Source organism: Eublepharis macularius, chromosome 15 (assembly GCF_028583425.1).
Source record: "Eublepharis macularius isolate TG4126 chromosome 15, MPM_Emac_v1.0, whole genome shotgun sequence".
Lineage (NCBI taxonomy): Eukaryota > Metazoa > Chordata > Lepidosauria > Squamata > Eublepharidae > Eublepharis > Eublepharis macularius.
The window spans coordinates 58,609,477-58,628,249 of NC_072804.1; the positions used below are offsets into that span (position 1 = coordinate 58,609,477).

The 18,773-nt window shown below is 61.6% G+C and overlaps 2 protein-coding genes across 2 annotated transcripts; both read left to right on the top strand.

Moving 5' to 3' along the window:
• The first annotated feature begins 1,885 nt into the window (after positions 1–1,885).
• C5AR1 (complement C5a receptor 1) lies at positions 1,886–4,562 on the top strand. The gene is made up of 2 exons (XM_054999086.1): positions 1,886–1,931; positions 3,312–4,562. The coding sequence occupies exon 2, from the start codon at positions 3,331–3,333 to the stop codon at positions 4,375–4,377; it is 1,047 nt and encodes a 348-aa protein (XP_054855061.1). The 5' UTR covers positions 1,886–1,931; positions 3,312–3,330; the 3' UTR covers positions 4,378–4,562.
• Positions 4,563–5,381: 819 nt separating this feature from the next.
• DHX34 (DExH-box helicase 34) lies at positions 5,382–18,354 on the top strand. Its single transcript, XM_054998978.1, has 17 exons — positions 5,382–5,451; positions 5,545–7,103; positions 7,369–7,680; positions 9,639–9,896; positions 11,124–11,226; positions 11,559–11,776; positions 12,654–12,828; positions 13,124–13,323; positions 13,815–13,916; positions 14,125–14,343; positions 14,542–14,715; positions 14,961–15,072; positions 15,419–15,525; positions 15,607–15,882; positions 15,997–16,167; positions 16,273–16,420; positions 16,675–18,354. Exons 1-17 carry the CDS (start codon positions 5,382–5,384, stop codon positions 16,821–16,823), a joined length of 4,353 nt encoding a protein of 1,450 aa, XP_054854953.1. The 3' UTR covers positions 16,824–18,354.
• Positions 18,355–18,773: the final 419 nt, after the last annotated feature.

Here is an 18,773-nt window from a genome sequence, read left to right on the forward strand (position 1 = left end):
TGCCAGGCGCCGCCCGCCCCAGCTGCGCACCCTCCCCGGCCTTTAAGAAACCGGCGCTGCGGCCTTGGGGCCCAGACTGCCGGCCCTCAGCCGTCGAGGGCGAGCGGTTGCTGCAAGTGGGGCTCGGCTCTGCCGGGGCAGCGGGAGGCCGAGGGGCTGCCTTCGTGGGGGGCGCAGAGGAAGGCGGGCGCTGGGGGTCCGGCGGCCCAGCAGCTGCCTTTGCATTCCTCCTGGGCGCTTCCCACCGTCGAGCGGTTCACAACAGCAGAGTCCGGCCAGCCCGCCCGCTCGCCGCCAGCCGGGGCCCTCTTCGGCGGAGCCTCCCGAGGGCCACGGGTCAATGCGGGCCGCATACCGGCGCCGGCCGCCTCTGGGAGGGGGCTCCTCCCGCAGGCCCGCGACCTGCTGCCGCCGCCTGAGGCGGCTCTGGGGAGGGGCCGTCGGAGGGGCGAGCGTGCCGCGGCGCTCAGTTGCGAAATGCTTCGGCAGGAAAGGTGCCGGGCGGCAATTGCGACACTGGAGGAGAACTGCCGGGGACAGGCGAAGGGGGACGGGGGACGGCTCCCGGAGACGCGTCTTCCGAGCGCTGCCTCTGTCCGGGGAGGGGGCTGCGTGCCGGGCGTCTTCTAAGCGCCTCGGGACGGGCTGGCGGAGGTTTCTGCAGAGCTGCCTGGGCTGGAACAAACGCGCTTCTTGCAGAAGCCGCATTCTTCGCACCCGGCTCTGAAGAGAGACTCGATTCCGCTCATTCACGCTCACCTTACAAGGTTTTGGGTCAACTGTGTGTGAACTTGAATGCCACTTACTAGCAGGTCTCCCTTCCCTGTCTCTGGGTATTCGCTGCCACCACTGTCCCTGTAGGGGGTCCTGGTTAGACGGGACAGCCTCCTAACCCCCCCTCCTCTGCTAGTGGGCGCAAGCAGTTGGGGAACAGAAGAGCGTTCCTCCCTCATCAGTTCCAAAACTCATGTATTTAAACGTCTAACTATACACAGGCAAAGGTACATTGAAGGGAAGGAATAATAGGACATAGAAAGAAACTGCAGTATGTTAACCAGGCTTTCTAGAAGCTTTCTAAGACACTAGTCAGCACAAGTGTCCAGCATTAGCTTTAGTAAAACATGGAAGAATCAGCCAGATTTAGGACCACTCATGTTTTTATGATACTGTCACATGTGAAAGAAAGCGTATGGAGTTTTGTCCATAGATAGCACATGTTAATGCCTAGACAAGGGATTGTCCTGCTATAGACACCCTGGCAGGCCTCATCAGATCTGGACGCTGTTAAGTATCAGCTGATATGAAAATCATTTGTTACCTTGAGAAATCTGAAGAGATCTAATTCCTAACTCATACATATGTTCATCAGTAATTGCATTAAATTAATCTGCATTTATATGTTAACATCTTGCTTAAGGGTTTATTTCAATAACAAATAGATTCCAAACTCGGAAAGAAGTTCCGGCCTGCATTGGTGGCAACTCACTTAAAATAGTTGACACTCCTTATCAGACCTTTTTTGAGGGTTTTTTGATGCTGCCCGGCCCTGGAAAAGACGCGTTGCAGCTGGACAGTTCAACGCTCTCTGGAAGCGGCTCTTCCTTCCCTCACCCAACCGGCAACGGATTCCGGACAGATGTAGTGATGTGACGCAACCTGGCGCTTCCAGCTCAGGCGGGGGACTCGGTCGCTGGCTTGGTTCCCGAACCCGGCGCAGTCCGGGCAGGCCTTAGCCCCACCCCGCGGAAAGCACCAGCGCCTTGCACCGAATCGGGCCGAGCCCCCCCTCCCCGACGGATGGCCGCCTGAGGGCGGGCGGGCGGGCAGGCGTTGAAGGCCGGGGAGCTTCCTCTTCCCGGCGGTATAAAGCACCCCCCCGACCGTCGGTCCCAGCACAACCCCAGGAGGAGGCAGCCGCCTTGCGCCGCGAGGTGAGTGCTGGGGGCGCGCCAGAGGGAAGAGCGCTGGAAGAGGGTCGGCGCAGGATAGCAGCGAGTCTGGCATGGGTCTGGCGAGGCACTGCCGGCCTTTTCGGCTTTGCTCGCAGGGCTTAAGTGCCTGCTGGGACTCGGGGGGGGGCAGGAGTCGTGGCCTGGTTTGTCCCCCAAGTAGCTTTTGAGGTGGCGGGCATTGGGGGGGGGGGAATGTCCCGGACAGGAATCCTCTGCCACAACTGGGGGGGGGCGGCCCGGCCCGGCCCGGCCTGGCCTTGGGAGCTTTGGGCTGAAGCCCGTGTCAGCCCCAGCACGGACGGACGGAGCAACAGGCTGGAGGAGCCGGGATCCTCCCGGGCAGCGCCCCGGGTTGCTTGGGGAGGACGGGGTGCCAAGTGGGTTCCACGCCAGCGGCAGTCTCCAAAAGAGGAAGGAGAGGGAGTCGGAGGCGCTTGGGCAAGAGTCGCTCCTGGCGGGCACTTCTCGATTCGGGAGGACACCCGCCTAGAGTGGGGCGCGGTCAGCAGAAACCAGAGAGGAACCCCTTCTGGAAGGCGAGGGGCTGCTGCGCAGCAAAGTCCCGCTGGCCGGGATCCCGCCTGGCCATCCAGGGGACCCGAGCCCTCTTCCGGCCCTGCTCCGCCCGAGGCAGGACTGGCGCGCCCCTGGTGTGTGTGCATAGCGGCTGGCCCGGAATCTCCCCCCGCCCCCGCAGGACTCCCCCCGGGGCTGCCCCTGCCGCGCAGATCAGCCTCTTGGCGCTGGGCAAACCCGCTCCTGTTTCCCCCCGGAGCGGCTCACAGCCTGCGGCGCCCCTGAGAGGGTTGGATGAGGGCCCGGAGACTCGCTTGCAGGCCGCATGCAGCTTGCTGGGCGATCCAGGGCGACCCGCTCCCTGTCGGCCTACCCTGCCACACTGGGTCGCTGGGTGCAGATGGGGAAGGAAGAGGCCCCAGCCAGAGGGCGCGAGGGAAGAGCGCTCCGGCTCCCCAGACCAGCCCTTGAGAAGGCCCGCGGCAAACTTTCTGCAGGGGACCCACTTGCAAAATAACTCCGTGCTGCCCGCAGCATACGACAAGGGCCCTCGCACCAGGCTGAGACTCAGCGAGTTCGTCTTTTCTCCTTCACGTTTAGCAGAGATCAATCTGTATCCTTGCAGCAGCAGCAGCAGCATTTTCCAGACGGCATTTCAGGCCCATTTGGCCCCGCCCGCCCCCTGAGCCTCCTCTCCCCCCTCCTCTTGTTTCTTCTCCTCCCTCCTGGGCTTGCAAGAGAGAGAGGCGACGCCTCCCCCCCCCCCCCCGCGCAGTTTGAGAGCCGCTGCGCGCGGTATCCAGGCGGCCGCGCCCGACTGACGCCCTCTGCGGGTCTTTTCAGAACTGCGCGCTGCTCGGAGATGGAGACGGGGGCCAGTCCCGGGACCGAAGCCTACGATTACCCGACGTTCACAGCTCCGGAGATGGAAGGCGTGCAGCGCTTGAGCCCAGTCACCTGGGCGGCCCTGGTGCTCTACGGCCTGGTTTCCCTCTTGGGGGCGCTGGGCAACGGGGCAGTCCTCTTCGTGATGGGCTTCCAGATGCGGCCCACGGTGAACACCGTGTGGTTCCTCAACCTGGCCGTGGCTGACCTTCTCTGCTGCCTGGCCTTGCCCTTCCTGATTGTGCTGCTGGCCGGGGATTACCACTGGAGCCTGGGAGACTTTGCTTGCAAGTTCTTCCCCTCCCTCACCATCTTGAACATGTTTGCCAGCATCCTGCTGCTGACCGTCATCAGCATGGACCGCTGTGCCCTGGTGGTCAAGCCGGTGTGGTGCCAGAACCACCGTTCGAGGCTCCTGGCCCTGGCCCTGTGTGGCGCGGCCTGGGCATTAGCCGCGCTGCTCACCCTGCCCTCCTTCATCATCAGGACAGTCAAACACGACCAGTCTTCGGGCAAGACGACTTGCAGAGTCGACTACTCGCTCTTGGTGAAGGACTCCCGCACCGCTGAGGTCTCGGTGGCCGTCATGCGCTTTGTTTTTGCCTTCCTCGTCCCCCTTGCGGTCATCAGTGTCTGCTATGGGCTGCTGCTCTGCCGGGTGCGCAGCAGCCGCTTCATGCGCTCCCAGAAGACCCTCATGGTGGTGCTCGCAGTCATCGCGGGGTTCTTCGTCTGCTGGGCCCCCTACCACGTGGCTGGCCTGATCCTGGCCTCGGAGCCCCAGGGCAGCCCCCTCTTTCAGTCCGTGAGCAGCGCCGACCCGCTCATCGTGGGCCTGGCCTGCCTCAACAGCTGCATAAACCCCATCATCTACGTCATTGCGGGCCAGGACTTCCGCGGCAAGGCCAAGCACTCGCTGAGGGCCGTTCTGCGCAACCTGTTGAGCGAGGAGGCCGCGCTGGCTGAGGGCCCCAGGCAGGCCACCTGCACCACCGAGGATCGCAGCGCCAGCACGGGGGTGTGACAGGCACGGCCCTCCGCCGAGCCTGAAGAGAGCCCTCACGGGCAGGCCCGTCGCGGGTGGGCTGGGCTGGGCTGGGCTGAGCTGGGGGGCTCGCTTCGGCCTGGCGCGGGGCCTGCGCCGCCCACCTGTCTTCGGATTCCCGTCCGCGAGCTCCCCTGCCTGTTGGAAGCAATAAAGCGACTCTTCTCGAAGCGCCCGGAGTCACGCATGGGCTGCCTGTGGAGCAGGACAGGAGGGGTCGGGGGGCGGATGGGTACGCAGGCCCCTGCCCCCAAGCCTCAGCGGGAGCCCCGGGGGGGGGGGCGTGGGCCCGCCCCCTTGCGGACAGCGAAGTCTTTCTCCCGGCAGGGGCCGAGGCGGCAGGCGCTCCTGCTGCGGGGGCGGGCCAGCAGATGGGTCGGCCAGGACAGCCAGTGCCGGCGCTTCCTCTTCTAGCGAGAGTCGCTCGGCCAGCGAGGCGCTTCTGTTTGCTGCTCCAGCAGAAAGCCGCGCTCTGGGCGTGGCCAAGTCCGGGGGCCCCGCCGCCTTATTCCCCCGTGCCCAGTACCAGCCTGGCTCAGGCGGCCTCCCGCACGCCACAATCCCTGCTCGCCTACGCGCACCCTCGGGCACCACGGGAAAAGCTCGCTTTAATCCTGAAACGGCGGTTACGTTCTACGTGTCCCAAGAATGCCCCTTTCCTGTTTAATGTTCAGTAGCTACACCCGGCCCCAGAGACCCAGGCATTGGCTCGCTGTTTGAACACTTTTGGGTCACTAAAAAGAGATTACCTTCTCAACGCTGAGTTTAGAAAATTCTAATGGACGAACGAGAACCAATTCACTCTAAAGCTTTCTTTTTCTGGCCCTGTCATTGCGAAATCATGCATTAGTCTCCCTCAAATCAATAGTGGCTAAGGGGCTGGGCTGCACGTCAGCACTCTGCTGGTTCGAGTCCCACTTGTGCCATGAGCGCAGCAGGCTGCCTTGGGCCAGCCCCTCCTCTCGGCCCAGCTCCCCGGCAGGATGGGGGGGCAAAAACAACAGGGACCGTGTTCCGGGCTCCGAGTGGGGCGCTGGTCTGCCCGCAGGGGCGGTACAGAAGCACCTTACATGACGCTCACTTCAGACTCAATAGGCGAGAACGCCTGCCGGCCCGCTGCCTGAACCGTCGCTGGGCTCCTGCCAGGCTCCGTGGGCTACAGGCCCTTCCCGGGAGACGACTTGCCAGCGCCTGGCTCTCTGCGCTGCAGCCCTTGCTGGCTGGCTTCCCTGGGCACCGCAGAGCCGCCCAGCCGCAGCCAGGCCTCGTTGGCCGTGAAAAGCTGGAGCCGCTTTCCTTCGCGGCTTGCTCTGCATTCACACGGAGAGGGCAGCCCGGAGCGAGCGCGCACCGCAGGCACCTTCCGGCCCGGCTGCCGCGCTTTGCCCCTGGCCCTCCGGCTCCGCACGCGGCGGGTCTCTCTGGGAGGTGCGGCTGCAGGTCCGGCCGGCCATGTCGACTCGAGGGCCGCTCTGACGGGCGCCGAGGAACGGAGCTTCTGCCAGCGGCCCGCCCTTCGCTCCGGGCGCAGCGCGCGCCAACGGGCTCAGCCGCGGAACCAGCCCGGCGCAGGCGGCGGAAGCCTGAAGCCCCGTCGAGGCCAAGCCAAGCCGGACCCGCGACGGCAACAGCACACGGACCACGCGGCTTCATCGCCAGAGGGGGCGGCGCGCCGCAGGCCTCCGGGCAAGGGCCGCAGGCACGGCCGGGCCCCGCCGCGCGCCCTCGCCGGGGGGGGGCGGGGGCCCGCGCGCGACCGAGGGGAGGCGCTGGGAGCGGGCCGCGGCTGTGCGCGGGGCTCCGGCGCCTCCTCCGGCCGGGGAACCTCCACGCCGCCCCGGGCACGCGCAGGAGCCGCCGGGGAGCCCGCCCAGACGCCGACAAAGCCCCCGAGGTGGGCGGGGCCGCGGGGAGCCCGGCGCCCGGCCGGTCTCGGCGCTGCAGCGGCGGCGGCCGCTGGCGAGGGGCGTCGCTTGGGCGGGCCGGGAGAGCCGCCTGGCTCGGCTCCGCTCGCCGGGCCGCCCTCGGAAGGGCGGGGCGCGGGGCGCGGGGCGGGGCTTCGGCCTCCAGCGGAGGGCTTCGGCACGGCAGGACGCGGCCGCTCGCCCGGAGGACCCTCGGAACGGCTCGCCGCCGCCTCTGCCATGTCGGGGGCGGCGGAGGCGGAGGCGGAGGCGGAGGCGGCGGAGGCGGGCGGCGCCCGAGCCGAGTGGGCCCGCCTGGAGGAGGCCCACTTCCCGGCGGGCGCCGGGGCCGACGAGCGGGCCGAGTTCCGGGCCTTCGCGGCGCGGCTGCGGCGCTTGGGAGGGGCGGCCGGGCGGCTGCGGGAGCGCGAGGCGCAGCGGCGCATCAACCTGCGGGTGGCGGCGGGGCGGGGCGGCGCGCGGGCGCGGGAGTTCGGCCGGGCGCTGCGGCTCTTCCTGGCCTTCCAGCAGCGGCGCGCCTTCCAGCGCCTGGCGCGGCTGCAGCGGGAGCGCGCGGCCCTGCCGGTGGCGCGCTTCCGGGCGGCGCTGCTGGCGGCCGTGGCGCGCAGCCAGGTGGTGCTGGTGGCCGGCGACACGGGCTGCGGCAAGTCCACGCAGGTGCCCCAGTTCCTGCTGGAGGCCGGCTACGCCCACCTGGCCTGCACCCAGCCCCGCCGCCTCGCCTGCGTCGCCCTGGCCACGCGCGTGGCCCACGAGAGCCTGCAGCAACACGGCAGCCGGGTGAGCCTCGGGCCGGGGGCGCGCGCGGGGAGGGGGGGTCTCGGCGCGTCTCTTGTCTCCCGGCAGCCCCCCCCCCCGCGATTTCCTCCCCGCAGCCCCGTCCCTGCTCTGCCTGCAAGAGGGGCCCACCCCACGCCCGCCCTGCCGGTCCGGACTCCCGTAGCCGCCCCGCGGCCGGCCTGAAGCCGCAGGGCGCTGTCGGGGGTGCCCCGGCCCGCGGCGCGGCAGGCGCGGCAATGCCTCTGTCCTGCGCTTGGCTCCGCAGGTGGGCTACCAGATCCGCTTCGAGAGCAGGCGCTCGGCCGCCACCCGGCTGGTCTTCCTGACCGAAGGGCTGCTCCTGCGCCAGGCCCAGCGGGACCCGCGGCTGGCCGACTACCAGGTGCTGCTGGCCGACGAGGTCCACGAGCGCCACTTGCACGGCGACTTCCTGCTGGGGCTGCTGCGCCGCCTGCTGCCGGCCCGGCCTGACCTGAAGCTGGTGCTCATGTCCGCCACCATCAACCTCCAGCTCTTTGCCGACTATTTTGGCGGCGCGCCCGTCATTCAAGTCCCCGGCCGGCTCTTCCCCATCACGGTGAGAAGGCAGCTCTGGGGCGGGCCAGGGTGGCCTCCTCCTCGGGCGGAGGGCTTTGGGGGTAACCATGGGAGGGCCCAGGGAAGAGCGGGAAGATGCTGGGGGAGGGGGGGCAATTCTTTCCGGCGATCTTTTTAAAAAATCCTTTTGGATGGAAAAATTGGAGGTTTAGGGAGGCACTGAAAAGGAACCCCGCGTTAAAGATTTCCCCTTTTCCAATAAATAAAATGCTTCTTAAGGTGAGGTTTTACTCAGATTTTTCCCTACGGAATCCTTTAGGTAGGACAGTCTGCAGCATTTGAAATGATAATGCCTGTGTGTACTGTAGACACATCCCACACATTTTGGGGTTTCTGTTTATTAAATGTGAATAATTTTGGCAATAAATAATACATTATAGAGTTTTGTATTTTCAATGTTTTAAGATTAATTTGGTATCCTGATAAGGTAATGCTACCTATTGTGACTAGATGGGAATTTCCGTGCAAATTCTACACATCCTTTTAGTTTACTACAGAATTTATTTTCTGTCTTTAACTTTTGTATTTTGCAGTCTTTCAGATGGCAAAATTGAGATACATGTGCTCAAGCAGTAAGGGTTGCAACACTTTTCAATTCTTTCTCAAATATTGGGAGTATTTGCAATGTCTTTGTAGAGAACTAAGCTGATAGTGATATATATTTGATTTGATTTTTTTTTATTTATTTGGATTTTAGCCCGCTGTCCCCGTAAATGGGCTCGGAGCAGATAACCTTATACTAAAAAGTACATTAAAATTTACATTAAAATCATAAATAACATGTAGTTCAATCATAAAACTCCCAGATGACAGTCCCAATTTACCCAGCCCCAATAACAGTTCTATGGGTCGGAGGTGGAGAGAGCAAGTGGCGGCCTCGCTGATGGTTACACCTCCCCCGCCCCCCAAAACAGGAGATTGGCAGGAAGGCTCACCCATAACCCAGCCTCAACCATATGCCTGGTGGAACATCTCCGTCCGACAGGCTCACCGAAAAGATAGTATATCTTGTTGGGCTCAGGTTTCTGCAGACAGAAAGTTCCGCCAGGCTGGTGCCAGGACCGAGAAGGCCCTGACTCTAGTCGAGGCCAGGCGAGCCTCCCTGGGGCCAGGGACCACCAGCTGATCGAAGCATCCTCTGGGGCATATATGGTGAGAGGCAGTCCCATAGATACGCTGGTTGCAGTCCGCTAAAGGTTTTGTAGGTTAAAACCTACAAAGGCCTGTGGAGTGTAGCTTAAATATTCCACAAATATGCCAAGTAGTGCAATTTTATATGCTAACTAAGTTATAAATGATTTATTTTCTTTTGATAAATCAGTAAATGAAGTTTAAGTTTCCTAGGAAAGTAAGTATTGCATTCATTTCAGATTTTACCAGAATTCCAGTGTTTCCAGAGAGAAATAAATAAAACATCAGTACTCCCCCAGTTCCCCCCTCCTGGCTTCATCATTTCCTCGTCCTGGGACTTGGTTTTCCTTTTTGAGGCTAGTGGTTCTGTTATCTCCATAATCTGATGCTGTGAAGCTGTTTCCTGGACATTCTGGGCATCAGTTCTGTGATCCGGGTGTTGGTTTTGAAGGAACGTTGAGAACTTTGCCTGAGGCATGAAGGGGCTGGCGGCAGAGGATGGGCCAGGCCACCTGGGTGGCATGCAGGAGTCCGTTCTTTTTTTTTTTAACTTACAGGGGCTTGGGCAGGCTGTGGAGGTGGAGGCTGATTTGGTGGGGAGCATGGGGGGGTGGAATTGTTGCCCTTTGTCGACGCCTGTTCTCCCTCTCTTCCTGGTGTAAGATTTTAGCAAAAACAGCCACTGTATTTTCCAGTTGCATTTCTGTGACAGTGAAGACTAGCAAGTTGGCTTTAAAGGGAAGGCCAAGACAACCCAATTAGGCTGAGCAGAACTTCATGGGCTGCCTTCCCTCTTCCCCCTACCAGGTCCTGTATGAACCCACCCCCCCAGAAGAGGGGGCCAGGGGGCGTAAGGAACGGCTGGACCCCCGGCCCTACCTGCGTGTCCTGCAGGCCATCGATCACAAGTACCCTCCGGAGGAAAGAGGCGACCTGCTCATCTTCCTCAGTGGAGCGGGGGAGATTGGAGCCGTGGTGGAGGCGGCGCAGGCCTATGCTACTCACACGCAGCGCTGGGTGGTCCTTCCTCTGCACAGCACTCTTTCCGTGGCTGAGCAAGACAAGGTGAGAGAGCGCGAATGCAGGGCAGGATGCAGGGCTGGGCAGGCAAGCCTGAGTCCAGGGGCTGATCAGGGCCTCTCTTGGCAAGCAGTTGCCAGGTCTGAGCAGAATCGGGGGGCGGGGGGCAGAAGGGGCCAGCAAGCCTCTTCCTGGTATATGCAATGGGAGGGAATGGGAGGGGGGTGATGTTGCAGAGGACTCCATTTATGGCGTATGTGTGGGGCAGAAGCATTCAGCCTGGTCTGGATGGGCTTAAAGATGAAATCCGGCCTTTCCTTTGGAGACCCAAGTCGCTTCCATATTGCCAAGCCCTTTCCCTGGGTCAGGCGGGTGTGCCCGTGGTGGCCCTCCTGCCTAGGAAGCGCCTTGCCCAGTGAGCCGTGCCCAGATGTCTTTGCTGGAAAGACATCTTGCTTGCTGCAAACCTGTTGGTTTGGGGCGGGGTGGCTCGCACCCTTGCTGGAGCGGCCTGCCTGGAGGACCTCTGGGACTCTGCTTCCAGGCACACTTTGGGACGCAGAGCACTGGCCACGTGCGTCCAAGGATCGCCAATGAACCTGTTTCTGCTTCCAGGCCGATAGCAGAGATCCTGCTCTGGAGTGCCTGCCTTCAGAGGGAGGGGCCTGCTTGGTAGAGGCCCCCTGGGGGGTTCTGCCATTCTTGAGGGCATTAGCTGGTGCCTGCATGGAGAGCTTTTAAGAGTAGGGTAATGGCAGTATGGGGTTCTCTGCCTTTTTCATTTTTATCAGTGCAGGCTTTTCCATTTTGTTGTGGTTTCATTTTTTTAGATTCAAATTGATAACTTTAAAATGTTGTGAGATTTCTGTGTATAGGCTGTCTTGAGATCTTCGTTTGCAAAGTGACATGGAAATTCCCAGACCTTTTTGCAGGGCTCATTCTTGTCCCTCAACACTGGGGGGGGGGGAAGTGCTCAGCAGTGATCTAAATTATGATGCAGCCTTTGTTTGAAACCCGGGGGGGGGGTGTGCTTTGTAGATATGGCTTCCCTTACAGTCGAGCCTTTGTTCCCCTTTTCTGGGAAAGGGAAGGCCCGAAGAGGGGCTTTCAAAGCAGTTTTGACCTGAGACAGATTTCAGAGAAAAACGCCAAGGGAGGTAGTTAATCAGAACAGCCCAGGAATGTTTAGGCCTGAGGCATTTGGTGTGACGGTGTGGGTCAGCAAGCCCAGTGGCAACAGATTCTGTTGCTGCCTCCCTCTACCCCCTCCAGGTATTTGATATGCCCCCCCCAGGGGTCCGGAAGTGCATCGTCTCCACCAACATAGCAGAGACGTCAGTTACCATTGATGGTGTCCGATTTGTTGTCGATTCAGGTAAGGGACGGGTCTCTTCTCCATGTCTGGGTTTCACCTGCGTGGCCTGGCAGGCCATAGAGGCCCGAGCAGGCTCTCCCCCTGACCCCGCTGCCTCTACTTGAGTTTTTCTCTCTAAAGCAAGCTTCCGGTTGTTCAGCTAGCAGTTCAAAGTGGATGGGTGCTCAAGAGAGGCTGAGCGACACGCCCAGAGGAGTGGGGGCGGGCTCTCTTCACTTGGGTTCCCCCCCAGATACACGCTGCTTGAACAGCCCATGCCCTTAGTGCCCAGCCCTCCCTGGGCACTGTGGCCGGTGGCTGGGCCCTGCCCTCCTCCTGATTCTGCCTTGCAGGGAAAGTGAAGGAGCTCAGCTATGACCCCAAGGCCAAGCTGCAGCGACTGCAAGAGTTCTGGATCAGCCAAGCCAGTGCGGAGCAGCGCAAGGGGCGTGCCGGTCGGACGGGTCCAGGGGTCTGCTACCGGCTATATGCTGAGTCGGACTATGATGCCTTTGTGCCCTACCCAGTGCCAGAGATCCAGCGAGTGGCACTCGATGCTCTAGTTCTTCAGGTAGGGCCCGCGGCTGGGATAATGAAAGCCCCCTGGCTCCCTGTCTGGGGGCAGAGGCCAGGCTTCAGCCATGGTGGTGTTCACAACTCCTGTTGCGGCCGGCTGAAACTTCTGTTGGCCAATTTCAGCGTGATTACCCCTGGGGAAGAGTGAAGAATGCAGCTATACAGCCATGCCTGGAAGACTACTCAGGCTACGCACCCTTTCCTGGGCCGTTTCCAGATGGCTTACCTTCACCCGGGACGTCGCACCTCGTTGCGGGGAAAATGCGAAATATCGCGTTTCCTCGCGCGAGTTTTGCGTGACGTCGTGCAAAACTCGCACGAGGAAACGCGATATTTCGCATTTTCCCCGCAATGAGGCGCGACATCCCGGGTGAAGGTAAGCCATCTGGAAACGGCCCTGTTGTAACTGAGCCTGGAGGGGCTGGCGGGTGAGCTTGGCACGCACAAGGCCTGTGGCTTGTTCCCTGGTATCTCTGGTGGTTGCTGCAGGACTAAGGGAAACCTCTCGGGGTCAGGGTGGCCCAAGGGGTACCTTAGTTGACTGTCCCCTCCAGAGCAAGAGAGTACGGAAACCTCAGGGCAGGCTGGCTCAGGCTTGGACACAAATTTGTTCGCACGTCTTTGCTACCCTTTTCCAGCTGCTTCTGGGGCATTGTCTTTCCCTTTCCATGACGTGATCCTCATTTGGGGGAAAGGAGGGGAAGGGTGGGCCTGCAAAGCGCGTGTGAGAAGACGGGCAGTGCCTGCAGTGCAGAGAGACCCCTGCCCCTGCAAAGCCCTGCCCGGTCTCCCCTCCCTCAGGAGCTGTTGCTGCTGTACATGGGTGGGTCTGAGGGGCTGATGGAGGAACCTGCCCCCTTTCCTCCTCGTAGATGAAGAGCATGGGCCTGGGGGACCCCCGAGCCTTCCCTTTCCTGGAGCCTCCCCCTGCGGCCAGCCTGGAGACTGCCATGGGCTACCTGAAGCACCAAGGAGCGCTGGATGCAGAGGAGAATCTCACCCCCCTTGGGAGCCTACTGGCCGAGCTGCCGGTGGAGCTGGTGGTTGGTAAGCAGCGGGGCAGCGTGCTGGCGGGAGGGCTCAGCCCTGGACTCGGCTTGGGGCCCACCCCTGCCATCACAGTGTGCCTGGCTCGGGTGGGGCTCGGGGTTGCCTTTCTGGTGGAGGAGCTGTGCCTGGCCCCTGTGACTCCGGGGATGTGCCAAGTAGCTTTGGGGCCAGTCAGCGTTCTTAGGTGGAGCAGGACTTGGCCCTCTGCTCCTTGCAGGGATGGGCCCTGGGTGGTCTGGGCTGAAAGGCCCTGGGGGGCATTTCCCAGGCTGATGCAGCCTGCCTCCCACAGGGAAGATGCTGGTGTTGGGCACCCTCTTTGGGTTGGCCGCCCCCACCCTGACCACGGCAGCTGTCCTGAGCGTGCCCTCCCCGTTCTTGCGCAGCAGCAGTGGACGGTGCGATCCTGACTGGGCTACTGCACAGCGGCCCCTGGAGAGCCCCTTTGGGGACCCCCTGACATTGCTGAACGTCTTTGATGCCTGGGTTGAGGTGAGTGTGGCCAGGGTGCGGCCCGTCTCCTACATCTCCTCGGCTGCTCTTCCTGTGCTTTGCCTTCATTTCCCCTCTTCTGCCGGCCTCTCGGCTTCGGCTCTCCCTCCCTGGGCTGTTCATCATGCCGGGGCGCCTTGGATGGATTGGGTAATACTCAGATGGCTTCACGTTCTGCTCCCCTGCCCCCCCACCCCCACCCCAGCCTTTTTTCTTCTGTTGCTCGTCCTCATCCTTTTTGGTGGGCAAAGCCTTGACCGCGACTTGGTCCTGTTCCTGGGAAAGTGATGACAGGTGAGGAAACGCATCCAGTAGAGCTGTGACAGAGGGGGGGGGGGAGTCCCAAACAAAGCAGGATCATGCCTCATTACCCACCCACCCCGCTCCTGCTTATTGGCTGGTGGCTGATCCGGTGTGAGACAAAGGGCCTCTAGCCCAGCTGGGCTCTCCACCCACCTGTGTCCTGTGGGTATGGGTTTCTCTTCTGGTAGGTGAAGTCTGAGAATCGTGGAGGATCTCGGCGGTGGTGCCGTCGTCGGGGCCTGGAGGAGCACCGGCTGTATGAGGCAGCCAACTTGCGGCGCCAGTTCCAAGTGGGTCCTGCGGGGTGAGAGGGAGGTGGGTGGGAACAGGCGAAGGGCAGAGTCTCGCAGTGCCGTGGAGGGATTCGTAGCTGTACCAATGCTTGAAGCTGGCATTTGTGGCCCGCTGACCTTTCCTGGCGAGGGAGGTATGGAAGCTGGATGGGAAGGGGGCAGCAGGCAATGGGGCTGTGCCGTCCTTGGCCTGTTTCTTGCCCAGGAGCTGCTCCGGGACCACCATCTGCTGGAACCTGCTGCCCGGCCCAGTGACTCCTATACGCGGCAGAGGCGGCACCGAGAGCGCCGGGAGCTGCACAGACTCAAGCGGGAGCACGAGGCAGGAGCAGGGCGGCGGCGCAAGATGCTTCGCCTGCAGAATGAGCAGGCTGGCTCCTCCTCGGGAGGCGAAGGGGACGTGGAGCGTGGCCTTGACATCCAGGTAGGGGTCGGGGGAAGGATGGGCGTGGCGGTGTTGCCTCTTCCCCTGCACCCTGGTTGTGCTGTGTGCCTGGAAGGCAGGCAGGCCTGCGTTGGCCTTAGGGTTGGTGGGGGGGGGGAGGTGCTGGCTGCCCATCGCTGCTGTCCTTGATCCCCTGCAGCAGAGTGGCTCCTGACCCTTCCCCTTCTCTCCACATAGGATGTGAAGTTCCAGCTGCGTCATGATGTGCTGGAGCTGCAGGCAGCGGCCTCCGTGGCTCAGGGGCTGTCGCGCGCCCAGCTTGCTCTACTGCAGCTTGTGGTGGGCCGTGGCCTGTACCCACAGTTAGCGGTCCCAGACCCCTTCAACAGCACCCGCAAAGACTCGGACCAGGCGAGTAGGACCCTAACCCTCCCTAGCTTTGGAGGCAGTTCCTGGCCTCAGGTGCTGATGTGGGCTGGGAGCAACAACCAGAGGAGCCACGGGGAATTGTGCCAGCCTCCTGTGGGGAGTGGGCTGGGTGGGAGCAAGGGCTCTGGCGCAGTGGGAGTCAGTCCTCGTTGTCCTGGGCAGAGGCTGGGCTCTGGCAATTCTGCTCTGGGCTCTCACGAGCATCTCGCCTGCTTCTTGCCCCACAGATCTTCCACACCAAGGAGAAGACAGGCGTCCTTCTGCATCCCACGAGCGTGTTTGCCAACTCACCTGAGCTGCTGGCACAAGATCGGGGGGCTGAGCACGGAGGCCACAGAGGTACAGGGCGGGTGGGCCCTGATAGAGACCTCTTTGGGCCGTTGGGATGCTGGGGCCGTGTGTAACAGGGAACAGACCTAGGCTGCAGGGCTGTGGAGGGTGCCGGGCAGCTGTTTGGGGGCTGGGAGAGTTCGGAGAGTATCAGGCGAGGCCCAGGGAAGCCTGCGCTCCCATCCCCCCTGCCCCCGCCTGCCGTGAAGCTTCACTAGGTAACCTTGGGCCAGCCTGAACTTCCCCGTGGGGTTGTTGGGAAGGTAACAGGGAGAAGGGGAAATTCTGTGCCTGAGCTCTTTGGAGGCAGAGCGGGATAAATGTACAGGGAGTGGCCTCTCTGCTTGCTTGGCAGACTCAGAGGGCGGCCTGAGCAGCAACCACCAGATTCTGGCCTTCGTCTCGCTGCTGGAGACCAACAAGCCCTACCTGGTCAACAACCTGCGCCTGCCTGCCTTGCAGGTGAGACGCCTGGGGCTCCTTTGGGCTGAGGGCCCCTGGGGCTTGGGTTCCCAGCTGCCAGCTGCTTTCTCTCCCCTCCAGGCCCTCCTACTCTTGGCCCAGTCCCTGGACACCAATGCAGACTGCACGTGCATCGTGGCCGATTCGTGGCTGGAGCTGAAAGTCCCTGCAGTAGAGGCTGCTCTGAAGTTGCTCGCCACTGCCCTGCGGCTCCGTGCCTCCTGGGAGGAGATCCTGGAGCGACAGCTGGGCTGCCGGAAGAGCCACAGCCAGGAAGAGGGAAGGGAGGAGAGCAGGCCCAGCTCCCAGCACGTGGGCCGGCTCACACGGGAGCTGCTGGCCTTCCTACAGGAGGAGGTGTGCTGGTTGGCTCAGGTGGCTGGGGAGGGGCCGGTTGGCAGGCCGGCCAGCCAGCCAGCCAGCCAGCCAGCCAGCAGGGATCTCATTCCCTGTGGCTTCATGTCTCGCCAGGTGCAGTATGGCCTGCGGCGGCTGACACCCCTAGAGCAACAGCACCTGTACCTGGGCCCCCGGAGGGTGCCGGAGGGGCTGCCCTGCCTGTTCCAGGGGATGGAGGTGGTGCCTGATGAGGTCAAGGGGGGCTACAAGGTCGGTGGCTTCCTAACACTCCATTGCCTGGCTGTAAGTATGGGGCAGGGAGGGGTGGCCGCCTGCTTTCCTGGGCAGGGGGTGGTCTGGCCCTGATGTTCCTGGCCCCTTTGTTCTTGACTTATTTGTTCCCCATAGGGCGAGGGGGATCTGTATGGTGAATGTCTGCGCAGCTTCTGGACATGTCCACGTTGCGGTCTGCACATGCCCTTCACTCCTCTGGAGCGTGTGGCCCATGAAGACACCTGCCAGTCTCCAGATGCGGAGGTGGAGCCTGACCTGGCTGGTGAGTCAGCCCCCCTCACTCACCAGGGGGATCGGCCTGGTCAAGCGGTGAACTCTGGAAGAGGGTCTAGTTAAGGGAGGGGAGGAGAATCGGCAGCGCGTCTCTCCCTCCTTCCCTCCCTCTCTCAGGAGGGGTGAAGGCCCGATCCCCTTTTCGGGGTGGGCCACCAGGATTTTGCCGGGGAGGTGCGGTGCTGCAGGCCCCGAGACTCCACCCTTTCCACTGACTTCGCCTGGCTTTCCTTGCTCCCGCAGGTCCTTCCGAAGATGTGCTTCTGGGCCCTTCTGGGGCCTCTGGGCTGCAGCGGCCTCACTGTTGCCCCATCTGCCAGCAGACGCTTCTTCTGACGCCCACGGAGATCCTGCGTCACCAGAAGTGGCATCAGGCCACCTCCGAAGGGTGACGAGTCTTGGCTGTTTGCCCATCTCTCGGGCTGCCCAAGGAGATGCTGAGTGGCCCGAGGCCATAAGCCCTCCGTGTGGGATGAAGAAATCCCAAGCCACCTGCCGGGAGAGGGCCTGGCCTGGCCTGGTCTGGCCTTGGTTCCCAGAAGACCCGTCTTGGTGACAGAGGCAGAGCTAGCTGGTGGCTGCTGCCCTGGTGGGGGGCCCCACCCTCCACAGCCGCAACAGGAGACCTGATGGTTTTCTCTGTCCCCCAAAATGGCTTCATACACTTGCTTCTTGCATTTCCCGCTCTGTGTGTGTGTGTGTGTGTGTGTGTGTAGTGGGGGGAGGTATCCCCTTTTGTGCTAACGGATCTTGGACCCCATGTAGTAAGCTCACCACATCCTGGCTCTGTGAGGGGGTTGGAGCCCAACAAATTGGCAGTTTTGTGACTTGAAGGTCCCTGCTACGCCCAGTTTGGACTATGGGGGGCAGCAGTGTCTGGTTGGAGCCGTGCCTTAATTCACTTCTTGTCAGCAAAAAGCTGGTTTTCTCTGTATGGTAGGCGAGATCCTCCAGTTCTCTGCTTGTTTCATGACCCACTCTGGTGCCTTTCTGAGAGCCGGGTCACCAGAGCTGATCTGAGTGTGGCAAACAGTGCCAAGGAGCTTTCTTCTGCACCTGCCCGAAACCTCTTGGCACGTGAGGCGGCCTTTTGTTGTGCTCGGTGGGGTTGATGCAGAGCTTCCCAGTGAGACCCAGCTGGCGCTGCGCGTCGCCTGTTCACCCTCCTGGCTGGTGGTTGTGTGGGTCCCGATGCGCTTGGCTCCCAAGGTGTCTTTGGGGCCGAGGTTCCCTTCCCAGTAAGCCCACCAGCTGCTCTACAGCTGGGCCTGTGGCTTTGCAGAGCTTCTGAGAACTGTTCATAAGGAGCTCCTTCCTCACCTTTCATTGCAGCAATGGTTCGCATCTGCCTAATGGGGAGCGGGCTGCTGGCAGCTGTGCAAGCCCATAGAAGTTTCGTTCCAGGTCCAGTTCCTTGCGTTCGTGTCCATTGGCCAGCCCCCCCCCCCCCAAGCTGCTCTGCATCTCCTGTGAGCCCTCGAAGTGGTGGTTTCCCTTGCTCTGGCTCTGTCTGCGCTGGCAGATCTGGACATTCGAGGCAGCGCTGGCATTGCATCGCGGCCCTGTGGTTCCCTAGGCACTCGAAAATTCAAAATGGTGCCAGGCAAGCTGAGGTGCCGTTGTTCTTTCTGGCTGCTGCTTCTGGAGAGACGAAGTGCTGCGTCATCCCACCCAGCAAGGGGTGGGGGAGGCGGCAGCCTTCCTCCTGTCTTGGCTCCCTCCGGCCTGCCCACGCAGTCCATGGCTGGTGCCCCTTCTTTTTCAAGAGGAGTGTGTCCTTAATGGGCCTTCCAGGCCTGGCAAGGGCTGCTTTGGCGACAGAGGCCTTCACCAAGGCATTTCTTGGCGAGGTTGCATTTCACGTGTGAGGCACTGTATCCACTTCCTTTACAGTCATACAAGAATTGCCTTTTTAAAAATTTCTCTTTGGCTCATACAAGTCTGTTCCTGCTTGTAAATCATCTTGAGTTTTAAATCGAATGTCTTAAGATGGGTGGGAAATTGCCAAGTGAATGCTTCATTTCAGGGCTGGCCAAAAACAAGCCAGGCAAGAGTGAAGCCCCACCCAAGGGAGAAGGGGACAACGCTGCCCTCAGCCCCTCTTATGCCTCTTATGCCCCTTTCACCCTGAGTATTTCTCTCCCACTTACCTCTTGTGCCATTTGGGAGACACACTGTGCTCAGCTAACACTCACGCATCTTTAATTAACACTCAGAAGACAATTCACAGCAATTGATTTTGGGATTAATAAACTCCTGCGAGGGGGGTGGTCTCCTAGCAGGGTGCCCTGCAGCAGCGGGGCTGGGGCTGGGAAGCAAATGGCAGCACCTCTCTCCCCATC

Excerpts from the sequence above, each read along its gene's own strand:
- DHX34 (XM_054998978.1), top strand. The coding sequence starts at position 5,382 with ATGGGGGGGCAAAAACAACAGGGACCGTGTTCCGGGCTCCGAGTGGGG. Across the intron at positions 13,917-14,124 it reads ACTTGCGGCGCCAGTTCCAA|GAGCTGCTCCGGGACCACCA; the intron begins GTGGGTCCTGCG and ends TTTCTTGCCCAG. Across the intron at positions 16,421-16,674 it reads GGTGGAGCCTGACCTGGCTG|GTCCTTCCGAAGATGTGCTT; the intron begins GTGAGTCAGCCC and ends TTGCTCCCGCAG.
- C5AR1 (XM_054999086.1), top strand. The coding sequence starts at position 3,331 with ATGGAGACGGGGGCCAGTCCCGGGACCGAAGCCTACGATTACCCGACG.